Source organism: Haliotis cracherodii, unplaced genomic scaffold, assembly GCF_022045235.1.
Source record: "Haliotis cracherodii isolate W230 unplaced genomic scaffold, xgHalCrac1.p SCAF_10, whole genome shotgun sequence".
Classification (NCBI taxonomy): Eukaryota; Metazoa; Mollusca; class Gastropoda; order Lepetellida; family Haliotidae; genus Haliotis; species Haliotis cracherodii.
The window spans coordinates 44191913-44219455 of record NW_027266265.1 but is presented as its reverse complement, the minus strand read 5'-3'; the positions used below and the strand labels follow the sequence as shown (position 1 = coordinate 44219455).

Genomic DNA, 27543 nt, shown 5'->3' with positions numbered 1-27543 from the left:
ATGAATATGCAATCATGTGCATTTACATACCTTGTACCTAAAACATCCATAAGAACATATGATATGCATAGATTTCTTTAAAGACAACACTCTTATAATATTAAATTTGACAGGAATTTGGTCACTGGACATTGTAGCATTTGATAAGTGGATAAGTGGATACCTGGATAAGTGCAGTATATAAATGTATAATATAGATAATTAACAAACCATGTCAAATAATTTATGTTGTTAATGTTTCACTGAATATAACATAAAATACATCAACTGCTGACTTATTACTGTATTCGTGAATTAATATTCGTATTCATTACCCTATATTTGTGATACGAATCGTATTCGCCTCATAGTGTATTTGTTGCAGACCTAGTGAAAACACATACAATCCATGATAGTTGGCACATGATACAATTTTACGAAAGGAATTCACTAATCTTCTATTATACGAGTTGGGGAGTATCTCTGTGCGAGTGTATTTTTATCACAAGAAACATGAATTAACAAAGGAAAAAAGTATCAGTGACATGTTTCTGGAGACAAAAATTATTTAAATTCAGAGTTTACTCAAAGCCACACCGTGCTTCTAATGATCCATATATGCTCCTTATTTTCCTTATGATAAAGGTTCCTGCCATATTTGTTAGTTGTTTAACGCCACAATAAACAATATTCAAGCTGTGGTCGGCCTGTATAGAATCAAGTAAGAGAGTTAGTATTCCGGTTAGATCACTGTGCATTAGCTTAATGTGGGAGGAAACGCTGAAGTGATGCAGGTCTCAGACGTTTACCACTTTGGTGAAACCAACGAGCACGGGTATGGTCCTGACAAACCTAGAAACATAATTGTGGTGGACTGGGAATCGAACCCACAATCATAGGTTTCTGACATGCCCAAGGGATCAATTCTCCGCAACGAAACGTGGAGCTTAGATGATTGGGCCATGCGTGTTCTTTGCCATAGGAAGAATTAACAGGAACTTGGATGAATTTAGCGAGGAATATGTAATGAATGATTTGACAGAATCCACTAGAAATGGTTTTATGGAACTTATTGCTTTCTTGACATCCCTTGCTCGTATTGTTTGACATATTTGATGAGGTCAGAGTATTGTAATCATGCTAATCTTATTAAAATCAGATCATATGGTGATGAAAAACCTAGGAACATAATCAGGGAACGGGATTCGGTCATTGGTTTCTGGCATGCCCAAGGGAGGCAACTCTGCACAGCAAATTGCAATGCCTTAGACGACTGGGCCACCTGCGCCCCCAAAAGTAATTTAGAATCGTACAAACCAGTGGTAGATAGCATGAGTAACATTCTACATCAGCGTTTGATGCATTATCAACAAATCCCCCATCCTTTGATAAACCATTGTACTGTATCGCCATTCTGTTGTCATGGTTTCCCCAATCGTGATTCTGCTGGAATATTGCTAAGAGTGGCATAAAACCCAACACACTCACTCACTCAGTGAATTTTGTCCATGGTCTTAATAAAATAGAACGGAGATATAATGTACTGTTTGTTTGTTGTTGTTTAACACTGCACTCGGCAATATTCAAGCTATATTACTGCTGTCTGTGAATAATCAAGTCTGGACCAGACAATCCAGTGATTGACATGAGCATCGATCCACGCAATTGGGATATAATGCCTGGATTATAGAGGATGGGAATACTGATGGGAGTTACATCGCCCACATGATCTGTATGATGATGAGAACTGTTTTTAACCTTTTCACGGCACTCAAGTGGGCCATTCACGTCTAGTCATATCTAGCATGGACATGACGCCATTGCTCCATGTGTATAGCTATCACACTGTAAGTCATGGACCACATTAACACATCCTCATTAGGCCTTGTATGTAACTGTTTTGTTCCTTTACAAGACCAACCGACATAAAAAAATGAAAGTAGAAAGAAATGACTTTTGAGAAACAACTTTTTGCATGGGAAAATGAAAAAATACACACATCTTATCATTGCTGTTTGCAAGAAATGGTGAAAAATACATATAAAAATCTTTATTTAAAACAAATTCCTATCAATTATCTTTCAGTATCTTGCCATGTTAAATGTGTTTGTCTTTCATTCATTAGTAGCATTACTAATCTGGAATTTGAAAATTAAAAAAAATATTTTTTTTGACCACTTCCATTGAATTTAGACCAAAATGTTTGTAAATCAACCAACAAAAAAAAGGCCTTAAAATCAAATCTTTTGATACCTCTCTGCATGTGAATCTGACAAGACCTCCATTGGTCGTGCCTGGTGAACTCTAAACAGTCCAATCTAAATAAAGGATGCATGGGCTCTTGTGCCAATCAGATGCTAGATATGTAAAATGATTTAGCTTAAATTTTGTAACACCTAAATTTGGAAATTTGAATGTTAAGAAAACAAAACCGACACTGAACATGAATATTCTCTCAATGGTACTCCCTTTTGGATGTTGGTGCCATGGTGATGAGAAATGACAAGAGTGAATAAGATATCCCATACAACATAAGCATGATAAGGGTGCAGTATATATTATTTACATGCAGAACTGGCCTTTTAACTTCATTTTTGAGATATAGAAATTAGATATGCTGGTCTGAATTATTTGCTCACCCGTACTGAGAATTTATAAACCTTGATGCTGATTGGCTGATTTTCACACAGAGAGGTATCGTATCAGAGTAAAAGATCTGATTTTAATGAGTGTGAGTAGGAATACATTACCTTGGCACCATGTTCCTTAAACTCCTCCAGTTCCGTTTCATGTCTTTGTGTTATTTCTGCCTCCAGTGCCGCAACCTGTTCTGCCATCTCCTTTTTCTTCTTCTTGTCACCTTTCGGTACAGCATGCTTCAATTTCTGAATCTGAGCTGAAAATTTAAGAAAAAACGTCTAAAAAAATAGATGATCTAAATCTGTATTAGATGATAGGCTGAGACCAGCATCAAAGGCTGCCAAAGAAATCCATTTCATATATTCTTGATAATGATCGTAACATGTCAATAGTGATGGCAGTGATGTTTTAAATTCACAATTTCACTCTTGAAATGGATGTGATTCTAATTTTCCTGTAGTCACATATTCAATGAGTTCATATGTTACCATGGTTACTGGCTCAGAATCCACATTCAACATTCAAATACACAACTTTCCAATTATTTAACATTAACATCACATGGCCATCAAATGTTTCTCATAACACACACACTTATATACTGATACAGTTATTATACACATTAATTAAAGTATTTAATTATAAATCATCATCATCATTAGCTTACCTTATTCACTTTACATGAAAATTCCTTTTTTTTTAAAAGTATACTTACTTTCACCCTTACTTATCAGTAACAGTGATTTATCTACAATTCTGAACCACATGCCCTTGGCAGGCAATTTTGGAAAAATTCTGTATTTTGTTCAAATTTCAGATTTGTTTATGTTGTTGTTTTCATAAATTCAGAGGTATTTTAACACGGTATTTTAACATGCACAACAGGCCTTTTAACTTCATTTTTGAGATATGGAAATTAGATATGCTGGTCTGAATTATTTGCTCACTTGTACTGAGAATTTATAAACCTTCTGTATTTTGTTCAAATTTCAGATTTGTTTATGTTGTTATTTTCATAAATTCAGAGGTATTTTAACACTGTATTTTAACACTGCATTCAATGCAATAATGTTGAACAAAGCAAAAAAATACTCTTCAACCATATTGGTCCTGTGATCAGTGGAATACAACATCTATACAAAGCCAAAATTTGATACGGATATGATTAAAATTTGGTCATGATACAGAACATGGGGGAGAATGTGCCGTCATATTTGTTAAAATCATCATTGATGCATTCTGTTGTAACTAATCATCATCGAAAACAGTTGACCGTTCACATGGTTATCTGATTATACTTATTTACACAGAAGTACACCTTGATCCTCTCAAGAGTTAGAAACTATGTCCCAGAACACATCATAAACAAATTAGTGTGGACGAGTGAAAAAATATGTCCCTGATGAACATAGATTTTATAAGTGACAGCTGTTGTAGCATGCATATTGTTTCACTGTTACAGTGTGTAAAAGTAATCTGGGCATATTGTTCACAACAAATTTTAAAGATGCATGATCCTTGAATTCTATATCTTCATTAATGATTTGATTGTCAGTTGTCAGAATACTGCAGATTCAGAATACAAAAAGACTCAGAATACTTTTGACATGAATATTATGACATTATGAAAATCATAAACAAGATAAGAAATGTATAAAAAACATAGAATACAGCGTGAATACAGTGTAAACAAGGCTGTCGTATTGATTGAACGAAGCGTCAGTAAAAGATGCACGAAATGCACGGTCATCAAAAATATATTCATACATACAAACAGAAATCCCAAATAATGACAGATAAAGAAACATATAAAACAAGTTTGAGTGTACCTAATAACTCTTTTCTCTCCTTCTTTTGTCGTTGTATAATGGCATCCTCTGACACTTCTACCCCACCATCCACAGTCGAACTGCCGTGAGTGGCCATGACACAGGAAGCACGTTGACTGGAACTCTTCTGCTAAGAAAAACACGTTTGGACTAAATGCGGAAGTGATGTTGTGATGTAAATATAGATTCTTGGAGGTGTTCCCCAATCCATTAGCAGTTTCAAGAGTTGCCGATCTTGTGGCGACTGAAAATGGTATGCATGTGTATATATATTGTAAACATAGTTCTCATTTATGTAATGTTTTGTTGGAAAGTGTCTTAGTAATTTGGCAGGGTACATCTGTGCGCTAAATCCTTTGAGTTCACTGATAATCTATGCTAAGGCCTAGAAGGCTAGATCTACGTTTGTGGACTATGAATTAGATTTGTAAATTCATCTGCTTCATTGATCAGCAACCACTGTTAAATGTTGTTTGTCTCCATTAGATATAAAGTCACTGTATAATCATACGCATCGGGTATACAGCATGCAGTATATATCTCTTTTGGTTCGTTTGACTCATATATATATTTACTTCATTTATCATGCTTATGTGAGTAAGTGAGTGAGTGTTCGGTTTAATGCCACTTTGAACAGTATTCCATTTATATCATGGCATGTCAGCTTGATTAGGGAGAATAGCCTCAAGTAAAGACGTATTGCCTCAAGTGAGGCAATTTTTAGACATTTACCACTTTGAAGAAACCCACAAGCATGGGGATGGTGCTGAAAATCAAGAAACATAATTGGGGGGAACCGGGTTTAGAACCCACAACTCTCTCTACAGAGTTCTTACTTTTCATTAGGATCCATTAGTTGTGGGCTTGTATCACAGATTCACGTCAATTATGATCTTTGATTTGTTAGCACCAACTATCAGTACAACATATACAAGTTTTATACAATTACAGCATGTATACCCTGGTATGTACTGTACAAGTTATAAGTCAATTATTGATCCTACTTGTAAATTCAAGTTTACTGTAATATTCAGACATTATGCAGGAAGTGGACATTTTAGATCTCTGAATAACTTAACTTTTCGATACATTCTGTGGAAGATTGCATTGTAAGTCACAAATCCTATCTCTTCATCCCCTGGTCTAGTAAGCTTCATGTGATTTGCTTTGATTATGTTTATACATCTAAAAGACTTTAGAATAGAATGATGAAAACCTTTTTTGCTCGTAATACGAAGCTGGGGCATATATCTTAACAATTAAAGTATGAGGTTTGATAGGGGGCACGCACAACCCAGCTGCAGTTTGCTGTACAGAGTTGCATACCTTGGGCACACCAGAAATTTGTGACCGTGGTTCGAGTCCTGGTTTGACTCGAATATGTTTTTAGGTTTGTCCACCATACCCGTGCTCGTGGGATTCACCAAAGTGCTGGTCTGATAACTGCAAGAACTGAGAACTTCCCTCCCACATCAAGCTGACATGCCATGATTTAACTGGAATACTGTTCCAAGCGGTGTTAATCTCATTAACATGATTAAAATCAGATCTTAGTTCTCGCTACCGCTAAACAAAGATCTGAGGACATCCCATTACGGTTCATGTAAGACCGACCTTGCGCAAACTTTGACCGACCAATGGAATGACCAATCAGGAGGCAGCTTTCACGTTCCTTTCGGCACTAATTTCAAGTTGGCGAACATTCTGGAATGGCTAATAGATGGTCTAGATTGTAAGGTTTCGGTCGTTACACCCATAACTATTGTTCGGAATACCCTGTGTTAAAATTTTCGAGGTTGCATGATTAAAAATCACATTCTGACTGTCACTTTCATAATCTGGTAAGCGACGCTCTGATTGGTCGGATGAAAGGTCGTTCTGACCCCTAATGGGATGTCTTCAGATCTTTGTTTAGCGATAACGAGAACTAAGGTCTGATTTTAATGAGATTTAAGTGGTGTTAAACCAACTTAATTACCTGAGGTTTGATCAGAGCCCTTTTGGATCAATTTCATTGATGGAGAATATTTTTTAAACTGAAATAGATTTGGATGAAGGCGCCGGACCATGCCTAATTAACTCTGCTTGAAGTATATGGTAGAAATTCCTGCTTTTAGTTTTAACATGTTTCTGTTACCATGGTTACGTTTGTATATTTTTATTGTTTTGTTTCACTGAAACATTTGATCAGGTTATGTTTCACACTTGTTAATGTTTGATCTTGATTTCAGCACGGAAGACTCAAAGTGAAGACGACTGCTGAGCAGCAAGAAGCCAAGAGGAAAGAAAGGGAAAAGAAGCTGAAGATTTACAATGCAGCTGTCCAAAAAATATCTGCAAAGGTGAAGCATCGTTGATCAGATGACTATGTATACACACAGTTTTTTATATCATATGATTATACCATTAGAATGAGTGAGTTGGGTTTAACGGCGCTTTAGGGTATTCCAGTTATATCATGCCTGTCTCCTTAATGTGGGAGGAAAGCCCGAAGAAATGCAAGTCTCATACGTTTACCAGTTTGGTGAGAGACTGCCTCCGTGGTCTAGTGGTAGAGCGTCCGCCCGGAGAGCGGAAGGTCCGGAGTTCAATCCCCAACTGCGTCATACCAAAAGACGTTAAAAGATGGTACTTGTTGTTACCCTGTCTGGCGCTCGGCATTAAGGGGCTTAAACAAGGACTGGTCGGCTCGGAGTCAGTATACTGTGTCTGAGTGGGGTATTCATGTTAAACTGCAGCATGGTATCTCAGTGAGCTAGCACTATAAATCGGCATCAGTCCGGACTAGTACAAGCAGCCACACAAACACACACACATACATGCACATCGCTATATAAGTGCAATAATCTTGGACACTACGTTAAACCCCATTTCACCTCACCTCACCACTTTGGTGAGACCAACATGGGTATGGTGCTGACAAACCTAGAAACATAATCGTGGCTAACTGGGATTCGAACCCACAATCATAGGTTTCTGACATGCCCCAAGGATCAATTCTCCACAGCGAATCGTGGCGGCTTAGACAACTGTGCCACCCGTGCCCCCTTTGCCATGGGAAGAGTTAACAGGAACTTTACTACATATAGTGAAGAACATGTAATGAATGATCTAACAGAATCCACTACAAATGGTTTTATGGAACTTATTGCTTTCTTGACATCCCTTGCCCGTATTGTTTGATGAAGTCAGAGCATCCTAATTATGCTGATGTTATTAAAATCAGATCATAGAGACGCGAGTGTAATTGGCTGTGTTTGCGCATTGGGTTGTCATCAGCATTGAATTATTTATGTCAAAGATTGACTTCAACATGTTCAAAAGCTTGTCGTTTTTTATTTTTCACCATTACCTGATTACTCGCATTTTTCTTTTTCTTTCATGACATGATTAAATAATTTAACATTTTGACACAAGGGTGTTCCACTTTTGTGTTGTAGCGCCAACAGCAGGAATATGATGACGAGGCTCTACACATCACTGCTGAAATTCTGACTGCCAATTCTGATTTCTACTCTCTCTGGAACTACAGGAAAGAAATCTTCAAACATTTCAAGGCCGAGAAGTAAGAAAAGATTGTTTGTTCCAAATCACGTTCTGGCATGGAATACCACATGTATATACCAAGAGAGGGCCTGAGGACTGGAATACCCCATGTAGATACAGAGAGAGGCCCTAAGGATCCGGTGTTCCTTCAAACACTGGTTGGAATGGTTGTTGCAGTGTGTGACATGGTGTAAGCTCTGATCATGCTGATAACATTGTTGGTTGCTAATGTGTACTGTCAACCACTTATCTGCCTGGTCCAGACTTGATTATAATGACAGGCCATCTGGATATAGCTGAAATATGGCTGACAGGAGCAAGATATACCAGTAACTTAAAGATTGACCCCAGGTCAGAGGAAGAGGTACAGATATATGTATGTTGTCCCCAGGTCAGAAGAAGAGGTACAGATATATGTTGATTGACCCCAGGTCAGAGGAAGAGGTACAGATATATGTATGTTGTCCCCAGGTCAGAAGAAGAGGTACAGATATATGTATGTTGTCCCCAGATCAGAGGAAGAAGTACAGATATATGTTGATTGACCCCAGGTCAGAGGAAGAGGTACAGATATATATATGTTGTCCCCAGGTCAGAAGAAGAGGTACAGATATATGTACGTTGTCCCCAGATCAGAGGAAGAAGTACAGATATATGTTGATTGACCCCAGATCAGAAGAAGAAGTACAGATATATGTTGATTAACCCCAGGTCAGAGGTAGAGGTACAGATATATGTATATTGTCCCCAGATTAGAGGAAAAAGTACAGATATATGTTGATTGACCCCAGGTCAGAGGAAGAGGTACAGATATATGTATGTTGTCCCCAGGTCAGAGGAGTGAGTGAGTATGGTTTCACGCTGCTTTTAGCAATATTCCAGCAATATCACGGCGTTGGACACCAGAAATGGGGTTCACACATTGTACCCATGTCGGGAATCGAACCCGGATCTTCGGCATAACCATCAAACAATTTAACCACTAGGCTACACGACCGCCCCTTCCAGGTCAGAGGAAGAGGTACAGATATATGTGTATTGTCTCCAGGTCAGAGGAAGAGGTACTGATATATGTATATTGTCCCAAGGTCAGAGGAAGAGGTACAGACGCTGTTCCAGCAGGAGTTGTACTTCCTCGAGGCATGTCTGAAGGGAAACCCCAAGTCGTACGGCACATGGCATCATCGCTGCTTCGTCCTTGACAACATGCCGAAGCCGGACTGGGACCGGGAACTACAACTGTGCAACCAGTTCCTAGAGTACGATGAGAGAAACTGTGAGTGCTCAACTACAACTGACAATTTTGTATTTTGTTTTAGGGATTACAACTTCCATATCATGTTTATTTATACAGCAAGAAGTTGTTATCCATGAAAACCCATGTCTCCATATTCTTCTGACTTCTGATCAATCAAAGACTACTTTAAAACTGACAAAATTTTGTACTGAGGCAAAACTTGTAATGAAAAGTGTTCATTTGAGACAACATTAGTTCTTGTGAGGCAAAATGTATCCATAAAAGGCATGTTCAAATATCAGAAAAGTTCAGCCTTTGACACATTTCAGCCATTGCACAGGAGTGAGTGAGTGAGTTTGGTTTTACGCCGCTTTTGTAAAATTCCAGCAATATCACGGCGGGGGACACCAGAAATGGGCTTCACACATTGTACCGATGTCGGGATTAGAACCCGGGTCTTCGGCATGACATGCGAATGCTTTAACCACTAGGCTACCCGACCGCCCCCCCATTTCACAGGAATATGTAATGTTGTTATGAAGGGAAAAGGCTAGTTCTCCATCATATGAACACGTCTGATGTGTGCCTGTCATACTTGTTCATCATCCATGACTAGAATGGAAACAAATTTAAAAAATCAGATGTTTGGATGTTTGTTGTTTAATGCCGAACTCAGCAATATTCCTGCTATATGACGTCAGTCTGTAAATAATCGATTCCGGACCAGACAAACCAGTGATTGACATCATGAGCATTGTTCCATGCAATTGGGATACGATGACATGCATCAACCAAGTCAGTGAGCCTGACCACCCGATCCTGTTAGTCGCCTTTTATGACAAGCATAGTCACCTTTAAACAATCAGATGTAGGATGACATGTAACCATGGTAACTGACCTTCTCCACAGTTCACTGCTGGGACTACCGGAGATTTGTTGTGTCGAGGTCTAAAGTGTCACTGGAGTCGGAGTTTGAGTTCACCACAACCAAAATCAGCAGCAATTTTTCTAACTACTCCTCCTGGCATTACCGAAGCAAGTTACTTCCCGCCATCTTCCCTGACCCCAACCAGCCCCGCCTGGTCCAGGAACACCAGATGCTGCAAGGTGAGAGAGATGTGTGGAGTGAGTGAGTGAGTCATTGATGTCTGTCATGTTACAGACTGATCGCATTGGCCTGTAAGTAAAACATTATACCTACATACAACCATCTTCCCGAAGCAAGGGAGTTAACTGACTGAAAAAGTCCAGTTTCCACCCTTGCCGAACTAGGCTGGAATTTTGGAGTTTTGGCTGGACTGTGCATCATCCAATCACAATTGCGTAATGAAGTTGACATTCGGTTCATAATCAACAAGGAGACTGCTATGCAGATTTCAGTAGATTGCAGGATTTGCAAAGCATGTGTTCCGTCAAATGAGCGTAGAGAGATAATTTCCTAATCTTTACATGTTTTTAATCAAGGTGCTCAAGTGATTTGATGCATTTCATGAGGTAAGACCCATTTTAATACAATAAAGATCTTGACTGTCAATCAGATCACCTTGTCTGGGCGGCGCCATTTGGTTTGAAGTAAATGCAAGTGATATGAGTGGTGGAATGTGATTGGTCAATAGGAGGGACATAGAAGGGACAAATTCCAGCCTTGTTCGACTTATAAAGTCAGTTAACTCCCTTGCCTCGGGAAGATGGATACAACAGTCTTTAAGTAACCATGATAATTAAATCTGAACGAAACATACTCCACTCCACTCCACTCCACTCCACTCCACTCCACTCCACTCCACCCCACACTCCTCCAATCTGCTCCACTCCACTCTGCCCCACTCCACTCCTCTTTACTCCACCCCACACTCCTCCAATCTGCTTCGCTCCACTCTGCCCTACTCCACTCCACTCCACACCGCTCCTCTCCCCACGGCCCCAAACTCCTCCAATCTGCTCCATTCCACTCCGCTCTGCCCCACTCCACTCCACACCGCTCCACTCCCCTCCGCCCCACAATCCTCCAATCTGCTCCACTTCACTCCGCTCCACTCTGCCTTATTCCACTCCACACCGCTCCACTCCACTCTACTCCACTCCGCCCCTCGCTCCTCCAATCTGCTCCACTTCACTCCACCCCGCTCTGCTCCACTCCACTCCACTCTGCCCCACTCCTCTTCACTCCACCCCACACTCCTCCAATCTGCTCCGCTCCACTCCACCCCTCTCCACTCCACACCGCTCCACTCCCCTCGGCCCCACACTCCTCCAATCTGCTCCACTTCACTCCACCCCACTCCACTCCACACCACACCACTCCACTCCCCTCGGCCCCACACTCCTCCAATCTGCTCCACTTCACTCCACCCCACCCCACTCCACTCCACTCCACTCCACTCCACTCCACTCCACAGAATACTAGTGATATGAGTTTATGAATTTAATATTGTCCCCAGCTGTTTGTCGTTTAGTATGATTGTGCTTCATGACAAGTCTTGTCAACTGTATATTCCATATTAACCATTTAACCAATGTTTTCCTCAGAACATGAAACAGTCCAGAATGCATTCTTCACCGACCCTGATGACCAGAGTGCATGGTTTTACCACAGGTGGCTGCTGGGAAGAGGTAAGGTCAAAGGCGGGGTTTTACGTAGTTTTACCTTGTGGCTCACCACTAAATTTTTTGGGTTAATTTTCTACTTTTGGTTGTCATGGTTTCAAATGAATTGAGACCCCAATGAATTTTGCTGTTTGTTGTCAAATACACTGTGACTTCGGTAAGGGCTAGACAGAATTACTTGCAGCTGATTGGTTGGTGTGTAATCATGCCATTACCGCTTTTTTAATGGCGATCTTTAAATAGACAGTGGAAATTCCAAGTTTTGATTTTCTTGGCAAATGTTTTGCGTCAGTCATGACCTTTTAAAAACCTTTTGAGAGTATTTCAAATATCTTAATTTATCATATAATGGATTGATTTATGGATACAACAAACCTTGGTGTACCGATCCGATAAATACGCAAAAAGGAACCCTATCAGGAACTGCTTTTAGTAAACGCCATGCATCAATGCAATGTGTTCTTCCTGAATAAACTAATGTCTAACATTAGTTATGTGCTTGGACCCGTGAAGATCCGGGGTAGAATAGGTCTTCAGCAACCCCTGCTTGCCGTTCAAGGCGACCGTGAAGATCCGGTGTAGAATAGGTCTACAGCAACACATGCTTGCGAAAAAAGGCGACTATGCTTGTCGTAAGAGGCGACAGCAGGATCGGGTGGTCAGGCTTGCTGACTTGGTTGAAGCATGTCATTGTATCCCAATTGTGTAGGTCGATGCTCATTATGTTAATCACTGGATTGTCTGGTCCAGACTTGATTATTTACAGACCGCCATCATATAGCTGGAATATTGCTGAGTGCAGTGTTAAACAACAAACAAGTAAACAACAAATTTATACATATTTACGATATGAAATCCTCAGCTAATAATCCCTATATCCTTATCAAGAGTTGAGTAGCATGTTGGCCTGCGACTCTACAGGCTGTGTATGTTGTATACAGGAGAGACGGTGCAGCAGATACGTCAGATGCATGTGGCCAGGGATGCAGGACGGGTTGTCGTATCACTTGCCAAACATATACAGGTAAACATGTGTTGTGAGTGAGTGAGTTACGTTGAGGTCGCATTGACAGTGTCTTAGACATATAGCGACAAGAACAGACTACCCAGTCATAAAGTCATGTATATGAAAACACAAGGATGTTGGGTAGCTTAGTGGTTAAAGCATTCACTGTTCATGCCTAAGGTCTGGGTTTGAATCCCCACATGGATGAAATATGTCCATTCACAGTACCGTGATATTGCTGGAATACTACCAAACTCACAGTACTGTGATATTGATGGAATACCACCAAACTCACAGTACCGTGATATTGCTGGAATACTACCAAACTCACTCACTCATGTACAATCAAACTCTGTTGTGTCAAAGTTGAAGGGAGCTACGTAAATACTTTGAATTATTCGAGGTTCGCCACAACTGGAAATGATGACTAAAGAAGGAATACCCATGGACCTAGCTTTTACTTCAAGACAAACGGAAGTTTGACACATCAAAGTTTGACACAATAGTGTAATGCTAAAAAGAAGTTGAAGGACACCCAATTTCATATGGTTATAGTTAATATATCATGGCACAATATATATGGCAGCTTCAAATGTATACTCCTTAGGGAGCTGAGAATGAAATTTAAGTGCACACTGATCCATTGACTGGGGTCAAAATAATCTAGTACCAGGAGCATTTATTTCCTGAGTGAGACGAAACATCATGAACAGGCATGTTATTGTTTGGAAATTTTAGTGTCGATATGTCAACTCAAAAGTATCACGATATATCAATTAATAATAAGAATTAATTATTCTGTACGTGTATAGATAATAAAGTATGTATACCCATATAGATATTCTTCTTCTTCTTCTCCTCCTTCTTCTTCTTCTTCTTCTTCTCACCTTCTTTTTGTCCTTATTCTCCTCCTCCTTGTCCTTCTCCTTGTCTCCTTCTTTTCCTCCTTCTCATCTTCCTTCTTCTCCTCATTCTTCTTCTCATTCTTCTCGTCTTTCTGCCTCTTCTGTTTCTTCTTCAATCATCATCATCATCATCATCATCATTATTATTATTATTATTATTATTATTATTATTATTATTATTATTATTATTATTATTAATGTACATGTTTGTTTTGTCTTTTAGATTGGAGGTAAAGATAACCTCATTCTGGAGGTGAATGGATCTCCAGTCGAGTGCACATGGACTAACCAGCAGAGGAAAACTACATTCTCTACTCTCTGGATATCCTTCTAAGAATTCAAATATTTGTTTGAAACAAAAGGAAACCAAACACTCACAATACACTCTCCTGAACCTAAACATTTTTAGCTCACCTGACTGAAAGTCAAGTGACCTGTCACGGTCTGTTTGCTCGACATTGGTTTGTCCGGCATCAAATGTGCATCGTTAACACTTTCTCCTCAGAAGCCACTGAACCAATGCAGCGATATTGACAAACTACTCATGGCAAGTACTCAGCCACTTCGTTTCAAATGTAATTGTCCCTGTGTTTGTTTGTTTGTTGTTTAACGCCACACTCAGCAATATTCCAGGAGGTCTGTAAATAATCGAGTCTGGACCAGACAATCCAGTGATCGACATCATGATGATCAATCCATGCAATTGGGATACGATGACATGCATCAACCAAGTCAGCGAGTCTGACCACCTGATCACGTTAGTCCCCCCTTACGACAAGCATAGTCGCCTTTTACGGCAAGCCTGGGTTGCTGAAGACCTATTCTACCCCGGATCTTCACGGGTTTCTCCTTGTGATGACATATTTGTTTAAATGATTGTAGTGGCTGTTGAAGTGATTAACTGTTGACTAGACATCAAGGTGAGCTACATTGCCATGGCACTATTTTCATGTAATTACAATCATGTGACACAGTAAATGTTACTCAGCATCTGTTGAGGCATTCATTATTTGCCATGACTCAAATACACCTAAATCTTTTACTGTCTGTTTGCAGTATATAATTACATTAGTAGCTTGCTATGTCGGCACAAGGTCAGTGGGGTAGCCCAGTGGTTTAAGCGTTTGCTCATAACACAGAAATCACCCCTTTATGGTAGTCCCTGCCATGACATTGCTGAACTTCTGCGAAGAACGGCATAAAACCAGGGGTGTTCAATAGTATGCCTGATTTTCCCAACCCGTAAAAAAAAAAGTGCCGGGCAAGTAGGACGATATGATTTTGTTGCCCTCAGACAGGTATAAAAAAATGATATTAACTTTGAAACTTAGAAGATGCAATGGTGTTAGTCAACTGCAGATGAAGTACCTAATGATTACCGGTAGTCATTTTTCTTTTCTGCACATCTCCCATTTGCTGTTGTTTCAGTTAATGAAGTTTTGTTATTAAAAATAAAGTTTCCTCCTCCTCCTTCTCACCCTTCTGCTTCTTGTCCTTCTTCTTCTTGTCCTTCTTCTTCTTGTCTCCTCCTCCTCCTCCTCCTTCTTCCCACCATCATTCTCCTTCTCGTCTTTCTTCTTTTTCTGTTTCTTCTTCTTCTATTATTTTTATCACAGTTAATGAAGTTTTGTTATTAAAAATAAAGTTTCCTTCTTTTCCCTTATTCATCAGGGCAAGCTGAAAATCCGGCTGGTCAAGTAGAATTGTTTAAGCTTAGATGCCCTTGGGCAAATTGGAAATTGTAATATTTGGACACCCCTGAAAACCATACTTAAGAACTCACACTGATACTCTCTAGTGTTTGGTCAGAATGTTCAAACATACGTCAAGTTTGTGTACCTTAACTTTCACACATAGCTTCTGAACTTTCCATACCTGATGGAGAGGTCAAGGTGAAGGTCAGTGTGGAAGAATCTGATTTGTCAGCAGAAATTGTTCTTGAGGAAGGTCAGATGAGTCAAGGACAGAACTTCCAGTGTGTAGAAAGTAGTTTTAGGTGGGTATTGTGCATTGTATACACTGCTTACTGTTTTTATATATCTTAAATACTGAGTATGTTTTCATGTTCTGACACTGTGCAGTGGACCGTGTTCGTTATCAGCTCCGGTCTAGATGCTGTAATTAGTCATTGTGCAATATGGATACTCATTAACTGCAAGATTCATCCATCTTCAATTCTTAAGTTTGCTGGCAAACAAATGGGTTTTGAGTTACTTGCAAACCCTCTAGGACACTGCTGATTGGTTCAAGCCTAGAGCTTTTGTTTAACATGAAAAATGCCCGCCTACATGGGCTAGTGGTACAGCGTCCGCTCGGAGAGTGGAAAGTCTGGGGTTTGATCCCTGGCCACGTCATACCAAAAGATGTTAAAAGATGGTATTTGTTGTTACCCTGCCTGGAGCTCAGCATTAAGGGGCTTAAACAAGGACTGGTTGGCTCGGAGTCAGTACACTGTGTCTGAGTGGGGTATTCATGTTAAACTGCAGCATGGTATGTCAGTGGGCTAGCACAATAAAACCGGCTTCAGTCTGGATTAGTACAAGTAGCCACCTACACATACACATGCATGGACGTCACTATACAAGTGCAATAATCTTGGACGCAGTGTTAAACCCTATTTCACCTCACCTTAACATGAAAATTGTAGTATACGAGTATCTTCTGTGCTTTGAAGTTTTGAGGTATGTTATAGGTCATCTGATACCTCTTAATAATGTTTCAAGAACGTTGTGTCTTCCAACACAGTGTTGCTGATATCTTGTTAAAGTTTAAGGAAACTGATATTCGTTTTCTCATTATTTTGTCCCCAATGTTTTATTTAATCCTGTTTATACAAGTTCATGTTGTCAGATGTTTGCACCTTCCCGTGTTACAGCTCGGAGCTGAGTTCAGCTACAAGCGACGTGTTGAAGAGAGAGCTTGATGCCGTGAGGGAGCTGTACAGTCTGGAACCAGAGAATAAATGTAGGTGTGTGTGTGTGTGTGGGTGTGGGGGTTGGGGTGGGGGGTAACCAAGTTGTTGAAACTTTAATATGCTGAAGGCATGGGTTCCATTCCTGGAATATTGCTAAAAAACATTTAAGAACCATACTCCCTCACTCATTCAGTCGTGAAGATCCGGGGTAGAATAGGTCTTCAGCAACCCATGCTTGTTGAAAAAGGTAACTATGCTTGTCTTAAGAGGCGATGAACAGGATCGGATGGTCAGGCTCGCTGACTTGGTTGATGCATGTCACTGAATCCCAATCACTGGATCGATGCTTATGATGTCAGTCAGTAGATTGTCTGGTCCAGACTGGATTATTTACAGACCGCCATCATATAGCTAGAATATTGCTGAGTGCTGCGTTCGACAACAAACAAACAAACATGAATCACATGGAACTCTGGGCAGACACTAAGATGGATCCTGTTTGTTTTCACTGCTCCTCGGCCCATGCATGTGTACACACACTGAAAGAGCCATAGGATTGTGGGGGAGCTCTACTTGCGAAAGGGATTGCACATGATGCCGAAGACATTAGATCCCCTACCTATTTATGTTTGTATTGTTGGTGACAGAAACCTCAGCTGATCAGGGGCGGTCGGGTAGTCTAGTGGTTAAAGGGTTCGCTCGTCATGCCGAAGGTTCGATTCCCGACATGGGTACAATGTGTGAAGCCCATTTCTGGTGTCCCCCGCCGTGATATTGCTGGGATATGGCATAAAACCATACTCTCACTCACTCACTCACTCACTCACTCACTCGCTCAGCTGATGAGGGATGTTGTGACCATGCACACTGATAGGCAAAGTCGTGCCTCATTTATACGGACACTTGCGTCATTTCACAATTAGTCTGTATAAATGAATTGCCGTATGACTGAAACCAGCTTCTTACTGGAAGACGTAAACTGGAAACGTAACTCAGTGTCAAAGGATTACCACCAGCGGAAGGATTACCACCAGCGGAAGTGTATTGTCCGGATAAGTGAGACAATTTTGGGTGCATTTCAGTGTTTTGCGTATGAAAATGACCGTCCGGTTCCGGAAACTGAATTTCCGGATATACGGGTAAATTTATTTAGTATTATTTCGTTTTGAATGAAAATCGTCCGGGAACCGAGGGGCATGACTGTAACAAACTGCTTGTGTTTGGCAGGGGTGCTCCTCACCATCGTTCTCCTGATGAAATCTCTGTGTCCCATCCTGTACAAGGACGAGATCCTGGAGCATCTGCAGCAACTACAGCACCTCGACAACAAGCGACGGAACTACTACCTCGACCTCAGTAAGTAGCAGTATATTAATGTTGTTATTGTCCTCTTTTATCCCAATGCTGTTCCTGGATACAATTAATTCCCAGTAATTTATATTGGTCGTAAGGCGATTATATGATCAGGTGGTCTGGCTCACTGGCTGCGCTGATAGTGTTTCAACATCCCCTGGAAGTGGATCGATGCTCATGATATCAATCACTGGTTTGTCTCGTCCAATTATCAACTCAGTTATTTACAGGCTGCTGGAATGTTGCTGAGGGCGGCATTAAACAACAAACAAAATCCCTTTGTCTTTCAAGTCTGAACAAATCCATATTCGACAGACACCATGATGTAATCCATATCCTCTTTTTGCAGGGAGTAAGATGCTGATCGAGATTGCCATAGAGACTATTAAAGGCAAGCTTGATGATGTTTTGGACTTGTCCAACCAAGGCCTAACGACACTAGTACATCTAGAGTTGCTTCCCCTTGTTCGGGAAGTGAAACTTTCCGACAACACCCTCGACAGCTTTCACAACTTCCAGTACTTCCAGTGCCTGGAGAAGTTGAACATCAGCAGAAACCGGGTAACGTCATGTGACGGGCTCAACTTCCTGCCAGAGTTGACTGAACTTGACCTTCAGAATAACTGTATCCTTTCATGTGACGTGTGCACTGCATGGACGTACATCTTACTGTATGAACAATTAATCTGTCTCCGTCTTCTAATATATATTTCTTAATGCTCCTTTCAGCTCAGGGGCGGTTGGGTAGCCTAGTGGTTAAAGCGTTCGCTCGTCACACCCAAGACCCGGGTTCGATTCCCGACATGGGTACAATGTGTGAAGCCCATTTTTGGTGTCCCCCATTGCAATATTGCTAAAAGCAGCGTAAAACCATACTCACTCACTCACTCTTTTCAGCTGAAACAACATCTGAGCCTTGACACTTTGACTGTCAAAGGTCAATGTCAAAGTAGGCCAGACCTTTCTTTTTTTTGGATTATGGGTCTGCTGAACTAATTTTCCTGATTTTAAGTTATTAGTTTATAAAATTGCTAATGTCTTTTTTTTTCACAATAATAAACTGACAAAACTAAAATTTTGATTGATTTTTCTCGGGAACCTATTCTTCCATGGGGGCAGTCGGGTAGCCTAGTAGTTAAAGTGTTCGCTCGTCACGCTGAAGACCTGGGTTCGATTCCCGACATGGGTACAATGTGTGAAGCCCATTTCTTGTGTCCCCCGCCGTGATATTGCTGGAATATTGCTAAAAGCGGTGTAAAATCCAACTCACTCACTCACTGACTATTCTTCCATGATTTTTACTTGCCATCAGCAGAAGTGTAAATAAAATAAATTGGACGACCTCTGTGTCTCTGCCAATCAAATCAGTTATTACTGATTACTGTCCTATGCATGTTTGTGCATCACTGAGTGGAAAGTCAAAGCCTGTTTGTGTGTTTTTTCTAAATTTGTTGTTGTTGGCTTATCTTGTACAGTTTTGTCGACAAAGTATTTTAGCGTAACGATCTCAAAGAAGAACAGCTGTCTATTTACACGGTTGGTGATTTGTCAACAAATGTCAAGGCCAGACGCTCTGCCTGGTATCCCCATTCCGATTGATCAATGTACACAAGACGTATTTATTCGTGTATAATACGCATTCGTGTGTTATATGCACCCTTAACTATGGACAGTTAAATTCTGGAAAAATATATCTGTCGTTTATAAACATTTCAGGCTGTCAGCATAAACCACCAAATTTACGATCTTTCAACTCTGTTTTTTTTCACCAAAATAGTATTCCAATAAGAGCCCCCTATTTCTTATTTTGAGAGTTCCCTGGGCGCTTAATTCGTCGAATACAGTATATATAAACACCTACATATATATATGATTATGTCGAATACGGTAACTAATTTTCAAGGAATGTTTCAGCATTTTTGACATATTGCCTCCTTAACTGACGCAGGTATTGACTCCAAGGAGGGTCTGAAGGCACTGCTGACATGCCCCAAGCTGCAGGTCATACACATCTCAGGGAACCCAGTCTCTCATGACGACGGCGCCATGGATGGCATCAGGGCCATGTTTCCCTCGGCAACACTCCACTCATGAAACAGTGCCAGAGAAACATGGACATTTACATTTCACCAGCTTGGCTGATATTTATCCGGCTTTAACAGATTCATTTGTGCTTGGATGTCATGAGAAGATGTGATGAGGGATAAGACAGTACGGTACCCGAGTGTGTTGTGCTCGCGGACGCTGATTGGAATAAAGGATAAAATGATACTTTATTGCTCCGAAGGGAATTGTTGTTACATCAGAGAATCCCATATTACAAATTTCACAAGGATATTAAAATGGAAACAGAATACACACATCTGCGCAGACACAGAAGTAACAACAAACCGATCATTAAATATAAGAGAGTATCGTAGGAGTTAACGCTTGTGTTAGGCTGACTGGAATAAAACTGCTGTCTTTTAAGCAAGATGGTATTAAGACTTACCCACTCTATTTTGTCCATTATATTACATCTGCACTTCTTAACTTGTGATGCGTTTTAGCCCCTTAACGTCAAGCACCAGGCAGGTTAACAACACTTACCATCTTTCTGTCCCTTATCCTTACCAACTCGTGGGGGGCGAGGGGTGGGGAGGGTCATGAAAAAATGACGCAGCGAAAGATGAAAATATGCTACCTAAGATTAAGGGGCGGGGGTCATGAAAAAATGACGCAGCGAAAGATGAAAATATGCTACCTAAGATTAAGGGGCGGGGGTCATGAAAAAATGACGCAGTGAAAGTTAAAATGACGCAGTGAAAGTTTAAAATATGTAACCAAGATTAAGGGGCAGGAGTCATGAAAAAATGATGCAGTGAAAGTTGAAAATAGGTTACCAAGTTTAATGGGCAGTGTCAAGAAAAAATGACATGGAGTTGAAAATAGGTTACCTTAGTTTAAGGGGCGGGGTCATGAAAAAATGACGCAGTGAAAGTTGAAAATATGTTACCTTAGATCAGAGACGGTATAATATATTATTATATATGGTCTCTGTTTAGATTAAGGGGTGGGGGTCATGAAAACATGATGCAGTGAAAGTTGAAAATATGTCACCTAAGATTAAGGGGCAGGGTCATGAAAAAATGTTGCAGTGAAAGTTGAAAATATGTCACCTAAGATTAAGGGGCAGGGTCATGAAAAAATGTTGCAGTGAAAGTTGAAATATGTTTCCTAAGATTAAGGGGTGGGGTCATGAAAAAATGTTGTCGTGAAAGTTGAAATATGTTACCTAAGATTAAGTGAAGGGGTCATGAAAAAATGTTGTAGTGAAAGTTGAAATATGTTTCCTAAGATTAAGGGGTGGGGTCATGAAAAAATGTTGTCGTGAAAGTTGAAATATGTTACCTAAGATTAAGTGAAGGGGTCATGAAAAAATGTTGCAGTGAAAGTTGAAAATATGTCACCTAAGATTAAGGGGCAGGGTCATGAAAAAATGTTGCAGTGAAAGTTGAAAATATGTCACCTAAGATTAAGGGGCAGGGTCATGAAAAAATGTTGCAGTGAAAGTTGAAAATATGTTACCTAAGATTAAGTGAAGGGGTCATGAAAAAATGTAGTGAAAGTTGAAATATGTTTCCTAAGATTAAGGGGTGGGGTCATGAAAAAATGTTGTAGTGAAAGTTGAAATATGTTTCCCAAGATTAAGGGGCGGGGTCATGAAAAATTGATTCAGTAGAAGTAACGTGAATACCCCACTCAGACACTCTGAGCCGACCGGTCTTTGTTTTAGCCCCTTAACGTCAAGCACCAGGCAGGTTAACAACACTTACCATCTTACGGTCTTTTTGTATGACACGGCTGGGGATGGAACCCCGAACCTTCCGCTCTCCAGGCACACATTCTACCACTAGACCATGGTGGCGGTTGTTCACGGTTAATAAACACCTCTGTGTAATGAATGATTGAGAATTTCACGTTAATTTCAATCACATGTTCCGAACATCGTTTTCAATATTTATTACCATCATGTTTAGGAAATGTGTGAGGTCACATTTGGGGATTCAAGGTGGGGATGTAGGTCGCTAGCAACCTATGTATGTTGTAAAGGATCAGGTGGTCAGGCTCAGTGACTTGGTTGATGTCATAATATCCCAATTGTGTGGATCAAAGCTCTTGATGTCAGACACTGGATTGTCGTCCAGACTTTACTTACAGACTACCGTCTGATGACTGCTCAGAGTAGCATTAAACAACAAACAAATAAACAACATGAGTGTAGAGCATATAAAGTGGATGATAGATATGGATGGTCGCAAACAAAAAAATCGAGAAAAATAATATAGCAGAGAATTATGTTGTTGTTGTTGTTTGTTGCAAGAGAGAGGGTAATTTCTATTCGACTGGGCATTATTATCATGATTATCTGTGACTGCATGTCAGTTTAGAAAGCTATGTATCATAGGGCTTTATATACTACTCAAAAGAAGTTAAGGAACACCCGATTATTTCATATTACTATAGTTCACCTATCATGGCATGACAAATTAACTATAGTAGTATGAAAGAAACAGGTTTTCCTTAACTTCTTTTGAGTAGTATATATCTTTTTAGTTGGTTTACAAGCTGACAACCCCCCCCCAAAAAAAACTTAGATTAGAAAAAATAAGATTTTGGGCAATTTTCTTGATGTTGATTCTTTTTTACAATTAGGTAAAAAGAAACAATCCACAAAATTTTATCACTGCTATTTATTAGGAATGTGGAATGATGTGAATAAAAATCTCTATTCTGAAAGCAAATTGGTTATCTTTCTGTATCGTTTTGTAATCGTACTTCTGTGACAGTGTGACCGACAAGTTTATTTTTAATTCATTAGGAGCAGTGGAAGTTGAAAACTATTGTTGAATTTTATTTTCGACTGCCTACATTGAACTTTAGGTTAAAATTTTGCAAACCAACTAATAAAGTATTATAGGCCTTGTTTTTGTTTCATGATGTAATTGTTACCCGGTAGTCTATTTGCGCTATGCTGTCAGGTTGGAGGGGGGGAAAACTGATTGATGTCCACTGATCCACCAGTCAGTGTACATGCTGTTGCTGCTCAGCCCGTGTTTAAATTGTCAATACCAATCTCATTAAAATCAGATCTTTTGTCTCACTACTGCTAACCAAGGATCTGAGGACATCCTATTACGGTCACGTCAGACCACCCTTTGGCGAAATTAAACCTAACAATGAAATGACTGACAAGAAGTCCAGATTAGGGATCTTCTTGTGCTTTAAGGAACTAGTTTCAAACTAGCGACTAAGCTTCGAAAACACATTCTGTCTGTCTCTTACCTGATCTGGTAAGCCATGCACTGATTGGTCGGATGAAAGGTTGTTCTGACATGACCTGTAATGGGATGTCCTCAGATCTTTGTTGTAGTGAGAACTTAGATCTGATTTTAATGAGATTGGTTGTCTATACATTCCACTGTTTCAAGTAGGGAAAGTGAACTGTGTGAAGCATATGTGCTGAAAGTCTGAATGTGAATTAAAATATATCACAAAGAAAAATGTCTTTGTCTTTCCTTGATAATAAGATAAAGTGAAATGGGGTTTAACGTCTCTTATATAGCGACATGCTGCACGTATGTGTATGTGGCTGCTTGGACTAGTCCAGGGCCCACTTGCACAAAGAGATCTTATCTCTACGGTGATCATAACACCCACACTATAACATAGGCTTACGATAGTCTTAGCGCTAAGATCGCTTTGTGCAGGTGGGCCCTGGTTTACGTCGATTTTGAAGTACTAGCCCACTGAGATTAAGTTTAACATACTCCAAGCCGAATAGTCCTTGTTCCTATCCCCTTAATGCTGAGGGCTAGGCAGGGCAACAATAAGTACCATCTTTTGACTTAGTTTGCCATGACGCAGCTAGGGAATGGAAGCACAGACTTTTCCCTCTTTGGGCAGACACGGTCCACTTTTCCACAGAGGCAGTTCAGGCAAACAATAGATGGCAGAAAAAACTTAATCACGGTGAATTCTTACAAAAAATAAGACCCGTGAAGATCCAAGTAAGAATAGGTCTTCAGCAACCAATGCTTGCCATTAAAAGGGACTGATGGGATCTGGTGGTCAGGCTCCTTTTAAAAACCTTTTGTGAGTATTTCAAATATCTCAATTTATCATATAATGGATTGTTTTATAGATACAACAAACCTTGGTGTACCGATCTGATAAATACGCAAAAAAGAACCCTATCGGGAACTGCTTTTAGTAAACGCCATGCATCAATGCAATGTGTTCTTGCTGAATAAACTAATGTCTAACATTAGTTTTGTGCTTGGACCCGTGAAGATCCAGGCCAGAATAGGTCTTCATCAACCCATGCTTGCCATAACAGGCAACTAAGCTTGTCGCAAGAGGCAACTAACGGGATCGGGTGGTCAGGCTCCTGACTTGGTTGATGCATGTCATCGTATCCCAATTACGTGGATCGAGGCTCATGATGTCAATCACTGGATTGTCTGGCCCAGACTCGATTATGTACAGACCGCCGTCATATAGCTGGAATATTGCTGAGTTGAGCGTTAAGCAACAAACGAACAAATGAATATAAAAATAAGACTAACACGTCAAATATTTCAGCATTTTTAATAATGAAACAAATATGTATAGCAAGTGAAAATATATGAAAACAATTCTACAGTAAAAGGTTGGGTTTCTGGTAACCATAGCAACAATGTATTGCTGATTCATTGAATATTCACCATTAGATCGGTAGTGTTAAAAATCAGAGAATTCCTCTTAAAATCATCAGAAAGTGGACGTCTAGTTAGAGGACAGTCCATGAGTAAGCTTCTCAACAACACTGGTGGAGCCTCATTATTGACAACTAAGAGGACCAGTCACTTCTTTCTGGGGGCTGTGGCTGGCGATGAAGCTTATAAAACATGACCTGTCTGAGGGTGGTTTTGATGGTTGGAAAAGCAGGGACAGAAGTGAGTGGCATTATTATTTTAGTCCTTTCAGGTGCTGACACCTTGGAGCAAAATCAGCACAAATCTGGGCTTCTCACCATGATCCTCGGCTCCTGGCATGACTAAGGGAGGCGACTCTTCACAGCAAATTCGTGCCTTAGACGACTTGGCCACCCATGTCCCCTAACTACACAGATAGGACCAGCATTTGAGGGATGATTTTGCACAAGGACATATGGAGGAAGGGTCTGTCTTGTTGCCATTGACAAATGACCGAACCTTGAAGTGACAATAATATTCCCATGCAGCTGATTACCAAGTTGCCTAACTAGTGGTAGTACTAGCCGTACTAGTACTACAAGCATTACTGCCTTATTAGTGCCAAATGCAAGTCTTACTGGTGCTTGTACTCGTCTTATTAGTGCTAAATACAAGCCTCAGTTGTGCTAAATACTAACCTCACTAGTGCTAGTACTAGCCTCAGTTGTGCTAAATACTAACCTCACAAGTGCTAGTACTAGCCTTATTAGGGCTAAATACAAGGCTCACTAGTGCCGGTACGAGCCTCAGTTGTGCTCAATACTAACCTCACAAGTGCTAGTACTAGCCTCAGCTGTGCTAAATACTAACCTCACAAGTGCTAGTACTAGCCTCAGCTGTGCTACATACAGGCCTCACTAGTGCTAAGTACAAGCCTCACAAGTGCTAAATACAAGCCTAACTCATGGGAATCCAGTTACTCCGCACCGGACTTGGGACATCAGTGAGAATGCCAATGTTTGACTACACAAGGTGGATCACTATCTCTGTGATCAAACAAGCAGCCTGTGCTCTTCACAAACTGACACATCTTGTATAAAAATAATTCGCAACTTAGCACAGGAAGCAACATGGCAATAAATCAGTACAAATCTCTGATGGGATGTCCATGCCACATATCTTGGTAGAGCATGGATACATGCTACACCTCAACATTCCAAATTGTAAATTACCCATTTCTTTAGGTATTTATCAAAAGATATATCTGCAGAATATACAGGTAGAAAGTATGGCAAAATGGAACTAGGGGCATATCTGTAACCCTATTCAAGACAAACAAACATTTTTACCAAAGCCTGATCAATTCACTTTCTTAAAAATAATTCGCAACTTAGCACAGGAAGCAACATGGCAATAAATCTGTACAAATCTCTGATGGGATGTCCATGCCACATATCTTGGTAGAGCATGGATACATGCTACACCTCAACATTCCAAATTGTAAATTACCCATTTCTTTAGGTATTTATCAAAAGATATATCTGCAGAATATACAGGTAGAAAGTATGGCAAAATGGAACTAGGGGCATATCTGTAACCCTATTCAAGACAAACAAACATTTTTACCAAAGCCTGATTCTCAGCAATATTCCAGTTATATGACGGCGGTCTGTAAATAATCGAGTCTGGACCAGACAATCTAGTGATTGATATCATGAGCATCGATCCACGCAATTGGGATCGATGATATGCATCTCCCAAGTCAGCAAGCCTGACCATGTTAGTCGCCTTTTACGACAAGCATAGTCACTTTTTAAGGCAAGCTTGGGTTGCTGAAGACCTATTCTTTTTTCATGGATAGTTAGGTAATCATATATATATATATATATATATATATATATATATATATATATATATATATATATAATTACACACACACATATATACATACATAGGTGTATATATATATACATAAAGAGGTATATATTACAAAATATAACCCATAATACATATATACATATATATATACACAGGGATATATATATACATACATAGGTGTATATATATATATATATATATATATATATATATATATATATATATATATATATATATATATATATATATATACATATACATATAGAGGTATATATTACATAATATAACCCACAATATAACCCACACAAAAAAGATTTCTAAGAAAACATCAACACTTATTCCTTACACCTCTTGTCCTTTAGACTTGTCCATGAAACAAGAAAGTCAATTGGTCTGGCCTTTTGAAAAGAAAAGACCCATTAAGATTGATTTTGTTTAAATTACAATAGATGACAAAAGGCTAGCCTATAATGGAACGAAGATGTTAAATGATGATGCTAAATGAATTACAAGTCATGATTCAGTTCAGATAACCACAAGTGAGAAAATATGGCTACAATTAATTATTTCTTATTCAAAATACACACATGTATTAAATTGTAACATAGGTAATAATTCATTTTAGTCAATTAGTAATTACTAGATGCGTTGTGCTGGAAAAAACATCCCTACTGTAATACCAGGTGTGACAAAGTACCTTAGACTCGATAAGTGTGTGATAAGTTATGACGCCACTCTTAGCAATGTTTACCAACATCACAGCGAGAAACACTGCTTCACACAGTAAGACACATGTCAAAGAATCTAACCAAGGCCTTTGGTGCAGAGCGCTAACATCTTAACCACGAAGCAAGCCCATCACCTCTTTGTCACCATTTGGCAAAGAAGCTCCAGCTTTGGCAAGAGAGGGTGCTGTAAGTTGAAGAAACTCAC

At 39.8% G+C, this 27543-nt stretch overlaps 2 protein-coding genes across 2 annotated transcripts in view; one reads left to right on the top strand and one right to left on the bottom strand.

The window, feature by feature from the left end:
- The window catches only part of LOC139451086 (deubiquitinase OTUD6B-like), a 39152-nt gene extending 34607 nt beyond the window's left edge, over nt 1-4545 (bottom strand). Inside the window, exons 1-2 of the mRNA XM_071232888.1 lie at nt 4449-4545; nt 2730-2875 (exon numbers count right to left, since the gene is read on the bottom strand). Of these exons, the coding sequence (XP_071088989.1) occupies nt 2730-2875; nt 4449-4545 (243 nt within the window). The remainder of the gene's footprint in view (nt 1-2729; nt 2876-4448) is intronic.
- A 71-nt stretch (nt 4546-4616) lies between these two features.
- Nucleotides 4617-20400, top strand: LOC139451075 (geranylgeranyl transferase type-2 subunit alpha-like). The gene is made up of 13 exons (XM_071232877.1): nt 4617-4701; nt 6680-6790; nt 7889-8013; nt 9083-9270; nt 10141-10338; nt 11761-11844; nt 12780-12862; nt 13973-14071; nt 15603-15745; nt 16625-16713; nt 17891-18019; nt 18366-18641; nt 19965-20400. Exons 1-13 carry the CDS (start codon nt 4699-4701, stop codon nt 20108-20110), a joined length of 1674 nt encoding a protein of 557 aa, XP_071088978.1. The 5' UTR covers nt 4617-4698; the 3' UTR covers nt 20111-20400.
- Nucleotides 20401-27543: the final 7143 nt, after the last annotated feature.